This window comes from Oryx dammah, unplaced genomic scaffold (assembly GCF_014754425.2).
Source record: "Oryx dammah isolate SB20612 unplaced genomic scaffold, SCBI_Odam_1.1 HiC_scaffold_21, whole genome shotgun sequence".
Lineage (NCBI taxonomy): Eukaryota > Metazoa > Chordata > Mammalia > Artiodactyla > Bovidae > Oryx > Oryx dammah.
In genome coordinates, this window is record NW_024070205.1 from 50,211,138 (window position 1) to 50,226,529 (window position 15,392).

General features: G+C 39.9%; 1 protein-coding gene across 14 annotated transcripts in view; it reads left to right on the top strand.

The window, feature by feature from the left end:
* The first annotated feature begins 4,439 nt into the window (after nt 1-4,439).
* CDC42BPA (CDC42 binding protein kinase alpha) overlaps nt 4,440-15,392 on the top strand; it is a 299,246-nt gene continuing 288,293 nt past the window's right edge. For 13 of the 14 annotated variants that reach the window (XM_040263632.1, XM_040263627.1, XM_040263629.1 and 10 more), the window contains exon 1: nt 4,635-5,901. In XM_040263632.1, coding sequence (XP_040119566.1) covers nt 5,724-5,901 — 178 coding nt within the window. In that variant the 5' untranslated portion in view covers nt 4,635-5,723. Of the gene's footprint in view, nt 5,902-15,392 lie in introns of all 14 variants that reach the window. The other variant, XM_040263625.1, reaches the window with a different exon arrangement.

Consider the following 15,392-nt stretch of genomic DNA (forward strand, 5'->3'; position numbering starts at 1 on the left):
AACTGCATTAATGATATGCATGTAAATCTTGACCAGTTTATAGCCAGTCCACTTTCATCACCTGCTCTGCTCTGTATCTTTGCGGACAATGCCTGCAGGCTCTCTAACACAAGCTCTGTTTTAGCTGCAAATGGTGGGAGATTCTAGGTAAGAGGATTCTCCTTCCTCTCTCTCTGTCCTTTTTGTACCTCTGTGGTTCCAGCTCCCTCCAGGCCTGGTTTTAGGTTCCACCAGTCTTGGGGTAGTAGATGGTACTGCCACCAAACTGAGGGTCACCTCACTCTCCCGTTTGTCTCCTCAGCTCAGCTCTTCCATTACCTCTGTAACCATTTCTCATAGCTAAAGTTCTTCTGGTTTAAATACATGAATGATTTCTCTTTTTCTGGCTGGATCCTGATCCATCATATGTGTCTCCCTTTTCTGCCCTGATGTCAACTTTTAACATCCAAATATTAGCAACTATAGCCCACTGCTTCCTGGTTACAACAGGAATGAGGAGTTGGGTTTATAGAATTCTACAGATCTTTCTGACCCCTCTTGTATAGTGGTTAAAATCATTGACTCAGGCCTGGTGTTGACTCCCAGCTCCTATGTCATTGCTAGCTATGCAGTCATTCACAAGTTATCCAAGGTATCTCTAAATGTGTTTCCTTATTTACATATGGAAATGATACTGTCTACTTCATATGGTTGTAATGATTGCACTGCATAATATGCTCAAAGTATTCATGAGAGTGTTGTCATATTGTAAAGTGTTCTCCCCTTGCCCCTCCTTTTTTTTTTTAAAATAACATCAGCTTTTGCAGCTGGTATTACTCATGTCAGGAGCCAGACCTGAAGGGAGGACAAGCATTTGGCGGCATTTTATTCTCAGAAAGCACTACACCAAGTCAATCATTTTCAGGGTCAGGATGTGCTAACTGGGCTGAAAGGCAATGTAGTAAAATACTTGTGTGTCACTATACATGAAGCCCTGCTGTGACACTCACCTTGCTTTTGGGCTCTGTTCTTCATTATTGAACCTATAGTTATTCTGGAGTAAGATATAGCAAGGTAAGAGTGGGCTGGTTGTTATAAATGTTAATTGTTGGATCAGTTCTCCCCTTTGTAGGCCAGAATTGGAGGATTCGTTGGACTAGGCTTAATGACTCCTATCCTATCTTTTTCTTTTCACTCTCCTATCTCTGTCCTCTCCTGTCCTATTTCTTTTCTGAAAGGTCAGAATACTTCCTAGCATCTTTGTAAAGCTTTTCCTGATTATTTCAAATAATTTGTGTTTGGGGTTACATCTAATCTCCAGTCCCTTCAGCAAAATTTCACAAAGCCCTCCTCCAGGTTCTTTATCCAAAGAACACCCTGCCATGTAGCCTTTAGCACTCATGTTTTGTAGGATCACTTCAAGCACTGTGGGACTGCTGGGGCTTCGCCTTGCTTTGGTTTCATTAACAAGCATGTTCACACTTTAACCGGAACATTTAAAATAACACCCACACAATGTTTAGGGTCTAGTTAATGATTAAGTCTCTGAGCTTGAATTATTCAAGCAAAATTGATTGGGTTCACCCTTCTTCCTTCTCTTTGTGTGTGTGTGTGTGTTACTCTTTAAATAACTCTTTAAATAAAAGAGTTCTCCTCTTTACTCTCTGAATAATATGGAAAAGCTTATTAAGCAATCATCAATACCCTGGACTGTGGGTGGCACCCAAGTGCTAACAGAATAGGTAGGGAGAGGACTGGCAGCGTGACTCTTCTGTTAAAAAAACATATCTGTATCTCATATACTTCCACAGCATTTATTGAGACAACATGTTTTAGATTCTCTCTTTTAACCTCTTTTTTAGAGTTATTTACAAGTTGGATACGTGGTTATCTTGGAACCAGCTCTATGGTATAAAAGCAGAGGAAATTTTCTTTGCTATCCCACCTCATGGTCAATTGAAAGTGTTAAAATGTCTTGGCTTCACTGTTAAAAACCGTGTTGTTGAAGAATATGTGTTGACCTGAAAACATGTTTATAATATATTGCCATTATTTCATGGCAAATGTTGTGTTGTCAGTAGCTCAGTCATGTTGGATTCTTTGTGAACCCATGGACTGTAGCCCCCCAGGCTCCTCTGTTCATGGGGATTCTCCAGGCAAGAATACTGGAGTACTTTGCCATTCCCTTCTCCAGCACATCTTCCCAACCCAGGGATCGAACCCAGATCTCCTGCATTGCAGGCAGATTCTTTACCATCTGAGCCACCAGGGAAGCTGTAAATGGGGAAAAAGTGGCAGATTTTATATTCTTGGGCTCCAAAATCACTGCAGACAGTGACTGCAGCCATGAAATTAAAAGATGCTTGCTCCTTGGAATAAAAGCTATGACAAACCCAGACAGTGTATGAAAAAGCAGAGACATCAACTTGCTGACAAAGGTCCATATAGTGGAAGCTGTGGTTTTTCCAGTAGTCATGGATGGATGTGAGAGCTGGACCATAAAGAAGGCTGAGCACTGACGAATTGATGCTTTTGAACTGTGGTGCTTGAGAAGACTCTTGAGAGTCTCTTGGACTGCAAGGAGATCAAACCAGTCAATTCTAAAGGAAATCAACCCAGAATATTCATTGGAAGGACTGATGCTGAAGCTGAAGCTCCAATACTTTGGCCACCTGATGCAAAGGGCCAACTCATTGGAAAAGGCCTTGATGTTGGCAAAGATTGAGGGCAGGAGGAGAAGGGAGTGACGGAGGATGAGATGGTTGGATGGCTTCACTGACTCAATGGACATGAGTTTGAGCAAACACTAGCAGATAGTCAAGGACAGGGAAGACTGGTGTGCTGCAGTTCACGGGGATGCAGAGTCGCATACAATTTAGTGACTGAACAACATGTGAAAACAGGAGGCTATAAAACTGTCTTTTTTTAATGTGTCATTTTATTAAAATACATAGGAAAAATACTTCAATAGTAAACACCAAAATATTATTTGTGTATTAACCTTTTCTGTTTTTCTATTACTTTTATAATTAGTCAATACATACACAAAGTTGTAATGGCTATAATGACCCATCTTTTGTCTGAACCTATGTATCACTCATGTGTCAAGAGCTCATTGGAAATGTTTTGTCCTTATTGAAATCAGGCAAGTGTAGAATTAACAAAAGATTCACAATATTGAATCCTTAATCTTAGCCTTCATTTCTAGACCTTCCTTAGCTTCCATATTAGTAAGATGTGAAAAACACAATTGTGCGTATTAACATAGAAAATATAACTGCCTCAGGGATGTAGGGAAAGAATATAAAATAACTATTTTGGAGAAAGTTTTTATAAAGGAGATGGCTTTTTGAAAGGGAATGAGAAATGCAGTGACCCAGTTTAGTGACACATTTAAATGTGGGCTCTTCCATGAGAAATCTGTAGAGCGCTCTCCTAAACAGGGTCAAAAAAGCCCCACAAAAAACAGCTTGAAAGGCCCTAAATGCATCAGAGGCCTTACCTATTCAATGACTCGTCTTTGCTGCCAGGTTTCTGCATTGTGCCACTGGGCTACGTGTGTGTGCGCGCGCACGCGAGCGCGCTCTGGGGATGGAGGTTTGAGGGTAGTGAACTGTCTTGACTCCCCTTCATTGGCTGAATCCCGTGTAGGTGGTAACCTTGGCTCGGGATAAACAGGCAGCAGCTAGAATAGTTCTGGAGAAGAAAACACAGTGCTCTCCATAGGGAAACTTGGGACTAGACATGGGGAGGTCTGTTTTTCTCGAACTCAGGGCTTTTAGGTAGCGCGTACAAGTGTGTCATTGTATTCGTCCCGGGAAGTGACACGAGAAGGGTATAGTTAGACACCCAAGGAATTATTACTTTGGAGTGCTTGAGAACTGAATTTGCGGCGGGGGGTGGGGGGTGGGACGGGGGGCGGGTGGTGGTGAGCAGGTAAGAGGCGCTGCGAAGGGCACTGTTTTTAGAGATCTGTCGGAAGCCTAAAGCCGTCTGCTTCTGGGCCTCCTTAGCAAACGTGCCAGTCAGGTGGTGCCTCCGAGGCCCAGGAGGAAGACCCGCTCTGCGATCCGTACGAGAAGCCTCGAGGACCGGGAACACAGCGGCGAGGCGGTGGCGCAGTTCCCAGCCCGCGCCCGGGTCCTCCCACCTCCAGACCGGCCGCCGCCGACCGCCGCGGCCTCCCTCAGTCCTCCCGTATCCCTGCATTCCACGTTGCGGCAGTGGCAGCCTCGCTGGCCGATGCGTCCCACCCGCCCCTCGGGCTGGCGCGGCCGTCGCGCCCCCGGCCCCCGCCCGCGCGCACCCCCCGCCCCCAGGGCCCGGGCTCGGCTCTGCGCGGCCTCTGGACTGGACCCCGCCGGGCCGGCTGGGCTCGGGCGGGGGCGGGGCGGGGGCGGGGAGGGGAGAGAGAGCGGGCGCGCGCGTGTCGGGGGGCGGGGGCGGGGGCCGCCATATTGGATCTGGACTCGTCCGCCAGCCTCCGCCTGCGTGCGGTGGGCCCTGGAGCTGCCTCGCGGAGCCCAGGGCGCGAGCGCGAGAGAACGGGGAAGGCGGGGGAGGGGTGGAGGGAAAGGAAGGGAGTGGCTGCGAGCCGGGCTGCGGCAGACTCTGGTCTCCTTACCAGCGGCACCGACCCCTCCTCCTGCGCCTCCGCCGCTTCCCTCCTCGCCGGGGAAAGATGCCCTTAAGCCAGGGGTGTGAAGAAGGGGGAGATCTAGCTGCCGGAGCCGCCCGCGCCCTCGCCGCCGCAGTTGCCGCCGTCCGTGTCCTTTGAATCCAGAAAAGCACCCCGTCGCCAGGGCATCGGGAGCGTCGGCGGGCGGGCGGCCGCGGTGCGGGTGTGGGGGAGACCCGGCTCTCTGCCGGGCGCGGCCCAGGCCGGCGGCCCAGCGACCACCGACATGGAGCGGGCTCGGGCCGCCAAGTAGCCGCCGCTCCCGGAGTCGGGGGCGAGTGCCGCCCGCAGTCAGTCAGGCCCCTAGGAGAAGCGGGGAGAAAAATGAAGAGTTTTCATCGGAATCGGTTGGAAATAGGACTAACTGCAAAGCCTTAAAAAGAAGGACTTCGGAAGGAGAAAGGAAAAGCCTCCTCCAGGGAAGACTTGGCGAGCTCCGAGCCGAGGGGCTGCTTCAGGGACCTCGCCCCCTCCCTTTCCCGCTGGAGAAATTGCCTCTGATGCGTTATCCAAGTGGTGGCTGGGAGGATTTGCAGCAGAATTTTTGGTTTTCCCTCCCCCTTATATATATTCTGGCTTTTTCCTCCCCTTTCGATTTTCCTTCTGCCTGGAAGTGAATTGCTGATGCAGATCGGGACTTAATTCATAAATGATGCAGCCGGATTCGTTTCAGGATTCTGTTGCACGAGTTGAATTTTGAATGAAGGAGAAGAGCTTTTTTTTTTTTTCCCTAAAGAAGTGTTGCCTCTGGTTCGCTGTACTTTTTAATTATTTTATTTAAATATACGATTTAATTGTATTATTCTTTAAAAATGTATTAAATATATATTTTATGGTAACTTTTCCTCAAAAATATATGTATATGTGCGGAATTGAAGACGCTTCAGTTAAGTGAGGTTATTGGCGTGTTGGATGTTGAATTCAGCACCGGCCGGCATTGCATGACAGTTATTTGAATAACAAGTGGTTTATTTTTAAACCACACATTTTAACATTTAAGTTTCAGTAATCATAGTCAAAATCGTTTTAGTAGTTGAAAGGAAAACCAGCGGAGATTGAAGCAAACATGTCTGGAGAAGTGCGTTTGAGGCAGTTGGAGCAGTTTATTTTGGATGGGCCCGCTCAGACCAATGGGCAGTGCTTCAGTGTGGAAACGTTACTGGATATCCTCATCTGCCTTTACGATGAATGCAATAATTCTCCATTGAGAAGAGAGAAGAACATTCTTGAATACCTAGAATGGGGTAAGTTTGTATTTAAAATAAAAACGCTTTAGCTGGCCATTGTGATTTGTTACAGAGAGCTACCGTGATAAACTCTCTACTCTGTAATAAGTATATAAACATATACTATCTGTTGTGTATGTATTATGTATTTAAATATGTATGTATACACACAATAAAAGAGTAGACACCAATTCAAGGGTTTTTTTTTCAGTAGTTTTAGTTAAATATTTTCCCAAGAGTGCAGGCATGGTACTCAGTTTTTGCCTTGATTTAATGTGAAACTTGAGGGGAAGAACTTAATGTTTTTTTTTGGTCAGACAAATTTTGAATAATTCTATGATGGGCGGAAATGGATTATTGCTCATTTTGCCTAAAAAGTGGTGGTCTAACAGGCATTCAAGTGAAAGGTATTTATTAGTGGAAACATTCCTTCCTAGGCTTTGGAAGTCACTCTGGAAATGGGAGGAGGTTTTAAAATATCTTAGGTCAACAGGAACTTGAAGGTGGTCATCACTGGGTTTTATTACATCTCTATATAGTACAAGGCAAGGAAATGACTAAACATGGACTTGCCAAAAATTGTCATGTTTGTAAGATGACATAAATAGTTTAAAAATTTTGTGATACTATTTGCTAGAGAATGTTGGGGAGCAACTCCTGCCTGCCTGAGAGTTAGATTCACTCCACATTTAATTCAGACCTAAACTGGTTCATTTTTTATCTTCATTCTCCGAAATCTAGATGTGATTTAGAAGACATAGATGTTGGAGTAGATCAATGATGAGAGCAGATGCTCCACGTGAGCTTTAGCTTGAAGTCTTAGTTTAAGTTCTGCTTCCAGTGTTACCTGTGAGCAAGATCCAACACCCACCACTTCACTGTGAGAAGAGTATACATCATCACACATCATACTGTTAATATAGTACATATCAATGCATCTGTATTGGTACACTGACTTTTGAAGGATATTAGCCAAAGAAGTTATTTTGTATCTATGGAATAAGGATACTTGAGTTTGTTGGAAAGTTTTTATACTAACATGTCTTTGTTTCCAAGTAAAGCTTTATTTTTTTTTGAAGCAAAAGTCAGTTGGTGATTATTCCATATTTTGGACTTGAAATTTATTAAAAATTCGTTTGCCAGGTAAATCACGTATTCAGAATTGCATGCACATAATAACTTTAATTATTCAATATGTCACTATCAGGAATTTTCTAGTAACTTGATGTCATAGGGTTAAATATATGTATATGTGTGTGTATAAGACATGAATGATTTTAAGAAAACAGATTACTAAACTCATACTGGAAATGTAAGAATTTTAAATCATCTTTCAAGAGCTCACTGAGTTAAGAATGAGACAGTTTTGACTTTGATACTGGACTAGTGAGTATATGTCCTTTAATTTTATATGTAGAGCAAAATATTTTATAAAGCCTGTGTAGTTTTACACTTCATGTTTCATAAATTTAGAAATTTTTTAGTTCTTTTTAAAAAATTTAACGAAAAGATTCTGATACTTTGAGTTAGAGTTTCAGTTCTTAGATTATGGTTCCATAGCAATTCTCTAGTCTATGATTATGGTTGTCAATTAATATCTATTCTTTCTCATCTGTAAAATGATGGGAGAACTCTTTGTATGTACCAGTTGTAAATGTAATGTAAAAATTATGATAAGAGAGAAAACTATCCTCAATTGCCTTTTGGTTGTTAAGAATTTACATTTATGTTATGAGATATTTTGCTGTATTATCAGAGAGATTTATATACATTTTCCACTAAATTATGGTTTCCTGGATCTTGTTTCTTTTATCTGTATTAAAAAACACTTGTTTGTATATATTTAATTTAAACCACATAAGCCAAAAGTCAAAGAAGTGTTTGGCCAAATACATTTTATTTTTATAATATAGTAGATTTTTAAATAATTTTAAAACAGGGACTTTTCACAGTTTTAAAGTAAATTGAGTTTAGTATTATCCTTCATATTTTGTCTTTTAGAAGTCTGGTGTGATGTAACAAAAATAATATATACAGTCTCTTAAGTACACTCCTGTTGTAATAGGAAACAAGGGACTAGAATTTTTAGGATTTTGTACGCTTTAGAACTTTTGTTGTTGTTATTTAGTTGCTAAGTCGTGTCCAACTCTTTTGGGATCCCATGGGCTGTAACCTGCCAGGCTCCTCTGCCCATGGGATTCCCCAGGCAAGAATACTGGAGTGAGTTGCCATTCTCTTCTCCAGGGAATCTTCCTGACCCAGGGATCGAACTTGTGTCTCCTGCTTAGCAGACAGATTCTTTACCCCTGAGCCACCTGGGAAGCCAGGCTTTGGGACTAGGCACTGTCTATTAAGTCTCAGGCATTTTTAAGTTGGTGTTTGAGGTCTGTAAGTGGAAGATACCAATCATGGAAGTGGGGTAAGGAGGAAGAAAAGAATGGAAAAAGCTGTCAAGAAGTACATCATGAGTAGTAGTATTTACTATTTTTAAGTTATTTGAGAAACTGGATTATTTAACAATTTAAGTCTCCTCATTTAATTATTGAAATAGATCCATTGTTCTTCGAGTATGATTTGATTACACATTTTGGGAAATGTCTTATTTTATTCTCACTGCTGCTGCTGCTGCTAAGTCACTTCAGTCGTGTCCGACTATGTGCGACCCCATAGACGGCAGCCCACCAGGCTCCCCCGTCCCTGGGATTCTCCAGGCAAAAACACTGGAGTGGGTTGCCATTTCCTTCTCCAGTGCATGAAAGGGAAAAGAGAAGGGGAAGTCTCTCAGTCGTGTCCAACTCTTGGCGACCCCATGGACTACAGCCTACCAGTCTCCTCCACCCATGAAATTTCCCAGGCAAGAGTACTGGAGTGGGGTGCCATTGCCTTCTCCATTATTCTCACTACCTAACATTATATAAAAAGCAGTTAGATTAAGGAGGTTTCCAGATAGTGAATTGGCCTCAGTTTAATTTTTTAACATTATTTATTTGGTCTGTGATAGAGACTGAAAGAATTTGTTTGTTGCAGTTAAATTTGATAATTTAGATTTGCCTTAAATGATACAGTTTTTAGTTTGAGTTTTAAAAGACCCAATATTTGCAATAGGAGAGCAGTAGTAAATACTCTGTTAATACATGCTGTATATTTGTGTTTGGCTGTCTATATTAATGAAAGTGTCATCTAGATAATATCTTCTTTTTAAAAACTTTTAAATTTGTATTGGGGTATAGCAGATTAACAATATTGTGATAGTTTCAGGTTAAGAGCAAAGGATCGGAACCATATGTGTACTTATATCCATTCTCCCCCAAACTCTCCTCCCTACATATGCCTTATTTGTAAAAATGGAGTCAGCAAAATTCTGTTTGACTTGCTTCATTTCCATCAGTTTCACTTTATTCCTAGTTATGACCTATTTCATATTTATATTGATACTGTTAATGTTTTGTTCATTACAGCATCATGACAGTGAGAAAACTGACAGTTCAAAGTCAGATTTTGTTTTTGGATAGTGCTCCTTGCATTTGGTGCCGATGGCCTCAGGGAGGAAGTAAGTAGAGTTCTAGAGAGGAAGAGGGGATTAAGCCATTGAGCAATAGAGCAAGGGGATAAGAGTGCTTTTATACCTTAACGCCATAGATCACTGTCAAATTTATATTTTCCAGTTATACACAGTAAGATTTGAAAGATTATGTTTTGTCCTTATTTTTTGTCAAAATGATTATGGTTTATATGCTTTGTTTATAAAATAATAGTTTTGATGTCAGTAGTGTAACTCTACAGTAGAGTCGTAAAAATAGCTTTTACATTATAAGCTAATTTGCTGGTAGTGACTAAATGAATATGTTATTCGTTAAATTGGCTATCCTCTACTTTGAAATGGAAAGTTAAAATTTTAGGAAATTCTGAATCAAGTTGCTTAAAAAATAGGGGAAAGATAATATTACTCAAATAAAAAAAAGCCAGACTGTATGTGGCTGTCTTTTGATGCTTTCTGAATATTGGAGTTTACAATATTTCGTTTAAATTTTCCTTTAACAACAGTAATTTTATGGTTTATTCAGTGTATGCACACACACATAAAATAGCCTGAATGGTTAATAAACTTGTTACTAGAGTACATCAGTAGGTACTGTGGTTTAAACTTTTCATTTTGTTAGAGTAGTTTTAAAGCTTATTCACATTGTTTGATGTGTAGGTCTGTTAAGGGAGGTGATGATGGCCTAATTACAGAAATCTGAATCTTTTCTTTGTTTTTCATTTATACTGTTCTTCATTGTTAGCTTTTCCTAAGTAGAGTTTATTAATCATACCAAATTATCAAAAAGTTCATTTAATATACATAATTAGGTTTAAGTCCTCAATTAGGATCATCGTAAATGTCACCAGAAATACAGGTTGGGTAGTTTCCTTTATACTAGTCACCTAATAATCTAGTCTCTTCTAAGAGTGATAATAAGTACAATTATTTGATCTCACACAATGCTGGCACATGATAGAAGCATGTTCATAAGTGGTGGCTATTATATTTCCACTTCTCTTGTTTCTTTCTTTTCAAAAGGATACATTGCTACATGAGTGACAACAGGGATGTCAAGAATAACAATAATAATTTTAGGAACTTATTTCAACTGCTGGGCATACACACCAAGGAAACCAGAATTGAAAGAGACACGTGTACCCCAGTGTTCATTGCAGCACTGTTTATAATAGCCAGGACATGGAAGCAACCTAGATGTCCATCAGCAGATGAATGGATAAGAAAGCTGTGGTACATATACACAATGGAGTATTGCTCAGCCATTAAAAAGAATACATTTGAATCACTTCTAATGAGGTGGATGAAACCAGAGCCTATTATACAGAGTAAAGTAAGCCAGAAAGAAAAACACCAATACAGTATCCTAAAGCATATATATGGAATTTAGAAAGACGGTAACGATAACCCTGTATGTGAGAGAACAAAAGAGACACAGATGTATAGAACAGTCTTTTGGACTCTGTGGGAGAGGGAGAGGGTGGGATGATTTGGGAGAATGGCATTGAAACATGTATAATACCATATAAGAAACGAATGGCCAGTCCAGGTTCGATGCAGGTTACAGGATGCTCAGGGCTGGTGCACTGGGATGACCCAGAGGGATGGTACGGGGAGGGAGGTCGGAGGGGGGTTCAGGATAGGGAACATGTGTACACCCGTGGCGGATTCGTGTTGATGTATGGCAAAACCAATATAATTAAAAAAAGAAAATACTATCAACTATTAAAAAAAAAGAAAATGTAGGATATTCCTAAGCATAGTGGTGTAAACACAAATAGCATAATATGTTGGAAATTTTATGAAATAATTTTGGAAATTTTATGAAATAATTCCTGGGACTTGACTAATATTCGATAGTAGGCTCAGGCTATTTTAAAGTAAAAGAACTGAGCTTGTTGCAAGTTAATATTTTACTGTACTCCTCTTCTATGGCAGTAAAAAAATTCTCCCCAAACCTTTTCTCTTCATGTTCACTTATTGCCAGTATTTTGTATATATTGCTGATTTCATCCTATTGGTTTTGATAGGTTTTAGAATCAGTTTACTAAGTCCAGCTAGCATTTAAAAAATTAAATATACTAGAATAGAAAATACTAAGTAGCCATGTGTTGAAAGAATAACTATTGTTATACAGAATTCCTGTGTTTTCTTGTATATTTTACTGAAGATTGGAATGAGCAGAGTTAGAATTCTAGGGTAGATGATACTAAAGCATGTTGGCTATTTAACAGTGAAAAGATTATGGACATAGTTACCCTTTTCAAAAAGCACACGTGTTTAAATTAGGGACAGACTGAAGAATTTAAAGAAAAGGAATTTAGATAGGGATAAGATACTTGGAAGGAGGGAGGGAGAATAGGAGAGAGGAAAAATGAGATAATGAGCATGAATATACTGTTTTCTGGGTTGCTACTTCAGGCTGATCTGTGAATAACTGGGTACTTTTAATTTAGAAATTAATGGACAGGTGAATTCACACATTTGTTTTGTCTTTGATGGTTCATTTCCTTCCTTTTCACATTTTTCCTTCTCTGACTTTGGGCTCCTGGATGTTGACTTCCATTGACTGTAAAGTTGTATAACTTGTCAAACATGAGGGATATGACGTACAGATATTGGTTGTAGTTTTTGTTTATGCCTTCCCATTACTCCAGATGCATGTTACAGTAGATACAGGTGAGCAGGGTTTGCTGGGTCCCTTGTTACTCACAAAACTTCAGGGAGGTTGCTTTCAAGTTTCAGTAGCTAATACGAAGAATTGCTCAGCAGATTTTGCGTATCTTGAGTCAAGAACTTCTTTCCATAAAGGTTTCTTTTTTAATGACCCGCACTATAAATACAGGTCACCCCAGACATATGAATGACTGTCTTTTGTTATCACTGCATATAAAACTCCTTTCCAGATCCAGGGGATTTCCTTTTTCCCCCTTTGATACTGACCAAAGTAACAGAATTGCTTTTCTCAGCTAGTTGCTCCATACTTTGCCTCTGCGTTGTCCACTTCTTCCAGTTAATAGCTATTAGCCTCTATTGGCGAGTACCCCTCCTCCCATTCTAGTGCTTCTTTATCTGCTGCTGTAGGAAAGTAGCAGTTCGGCTTTCATAGCTAACAGGAGGCTCAAAGACCTGACTCCACTTTCCAGTCTCACTATTTGCCCATTAATTCTTCCTCACAGGAACTGTTCTGTTGGGAGTTAGGGTTTCTTTACTCTAGCCCCCTCCCTAGTTTTTAAGTGGGTTCTGGAAATCTGGGATATGAATAGGTGCTTTCGGAGGGGAGAAGGTTTATGTGGCTAAATAAATATGGGAAAGTATATTGAACAAAATTAAACATTAGAAATATTGTGGGTTATCCTGAAATTTTTTATGTTTTGGGGAAGATGGATGAAAGCCAGTGTTCCATGGAACACCCTTTGGGAACTGTTCTTTCAGTATGAAGTCATGGTGTCCCTTGTGTCAGGGAAAAATTTCAGGGAAATTTTGGAACACTGTATGGTTCGGAGAGAAAATCCACATCTGAGTAAGTTAGATTTTACTTAGTGGTTGTGAACTTTTGTCTCCTGTGTGATAGTCACAAGAACTGAAAGATAAATTTGATCATGGTGGAGTAGGACATGAGTGAGGCTGGCGAGCATTTGCATCCAGGAAAAGCACCCCGTAAAGTACAATGAAATTAGATACAATAATGGATCAGTGCTGCTAGCGTCTAAAGTCCTAGACATTACTGATAGGTCTCTGTTTATGACCTTTTCTTGCTCTCATATCAACTTGCTATTTATTCAGCTATAGGCATTCACAGCAAATTCAGAAGTTCTCACCGTATCTTTTTGAAGCTTTAGTTATTTTCATTACTTTGTGATATTTCAGAGGAAAAGATCATGGACATGCAATTTCAGGATTCATTATAGTTTTAAGTATTGTTTTTTCTAAGGTTATAATGTTTTTGCTAAGCTGTTGGTTTCAGACTTTAGGATTAGTGTGGGAAATTTACTGTTTATTTGCATCTGTGAAACTATGGGTTTCAAGTGCCAGCACCTATTTATGTGTATTGCAAAGAAGCCAGAATATACAGTACTTTTATTAAAGAGGAAGCCATATGTAATTGGTGCTGTTTCAACACTCTGTGAGCAAGTAGAACTCTGTGATTACTGTAAACTTCTATTCTGAGTATAGAGGGGTAGATAAGAATACTGGAGAGTAATTTGACTTGCTTTTAAAGATAAATAACTTATAGGATCAATTAGTCTTTTTCCCCCACTCACTTCTGACATGCATTAATTTTTCTCTTTAATTCTTCCTCATCAACACTATTCCTCTCAACCCTGATCTAATTAAGTTTGAAAATACCTACCTATGTGGTTAAAAACAGTCTTTTAAGAGTACATGAGTTCAGTCATGCAGTCATTTGTTAAATTTCGATTTTTATTTAAAATTGCTTACACATCACTGTAGACTTAATCTACAAAAAAACACACTTCTATTCAGTTTGTTCTATTCATAGTGATAAAAGCTTAATCAAATTTAATACTTAGAGTTTCCATGGTGAAGATCTACAGTGGAATACCTCACCCTGAAATATTTCTGTTCTAAACCTATATGCTAAATGATAGCAGGGACTTTGGTTTCAGACTGGCTCCCTTGGTTATGGGCTGGTTGATTTAAGCAAGTTACTTAACTTCTCTAAGTCTGTTTTATCATCAGTGGAAAATTGAGATAATAATAATAGCTTATTCTTCCAAAAGGTTGAAGGTTGGTTTAGAATTTTCTTTTTCTGGTGATTTATAGAAGAATTGATGCTTTTGAACTGTGGTGTTGGAGAAGACTCTTGAGAGTCCCTTGGACTGCAAGGAGATCCAACCAGTCCATTCTGAAGGAGATCAGCCCTGGGGTTTCTTTGGAAGGAATGATGCTGAAGCTGAAACTCCAATACTTTGGCCACCTCATGTGAAGAGTTGACTGATTGGAAAAGACTCTGATGCTGGGAGGGATTGGAGGCAGGAGGAGAAGGGGACGACAGAGGATGAGATGGCTGGATGGCATCACTGACTCATTGGATTTGAGTCTGAGTGAACTCCGGGAGTTGGTGATGGACAGGGAGGCCTGGCCTGCTGCGATTCATGGGGTCGCAAAGAGCTGGACATTACTGCGCGACTGAACTGAACTGATAGTTAAATTATGTTGTCTTTTTTCTCATTCTGGTTTTGAAATTTCTATTGGGCCTTATGATAAAGGAAGATAAAACGCTAGTTTTGAAAGTTTAGTTGGCATGTGTAGTTATACAGGGATGTAAATAACTTTATTTTACTGTTGACAAACATAACTTAATGATAATGTTTTATTGAATTATATTGGCATCAGAGGTGTCTTTCCTTCTGATGTCTGACTATGCAGACAGCATCTTATTACTTCTTATGATATTTTGCATTGTCACATTTTGTTGTTATTAACAGAACTGTTTTTCAGTAAATATTGAGTTCATGTGTATTATCGCCAAAAGCAAATATTATGAAATGGGTAGTTATGATTTCTTTTTATATTTATAAAGCTCCAACCTGCACGTCAGTGGTAGAGTTCTAGACCTCAACTCAGAAGATGAAAATAATCCTGAAAAATTATTGGTATTCATTCACTTAGGATGTTTTGTGGACTAAAGATTATGTAGCATCCATAAATGTGTGCTGTGGACTGATAGTAAGCATAGAAGAAAACTCACAGTATACTCTAGTGTTTCCTAAACTGTATTTCGTATATAAAGTGTTGAATCTTCTACTAATCAAATCTTTTACTTGCATATTTTTTTAGCTATTAGTATTCCATTGATTTCTTTTCTCACTGATGTATCCTGTTTTATTTCAAAAGAGATTTCTTACAAGTAGTAGTTTATCATCCCCTCCCTTAGCAATTGATAGTCTATCAGGGTAAAGGTAAGGAGAAGAGGATGCTACTGTTTAAAGGAATAAGATAAAAT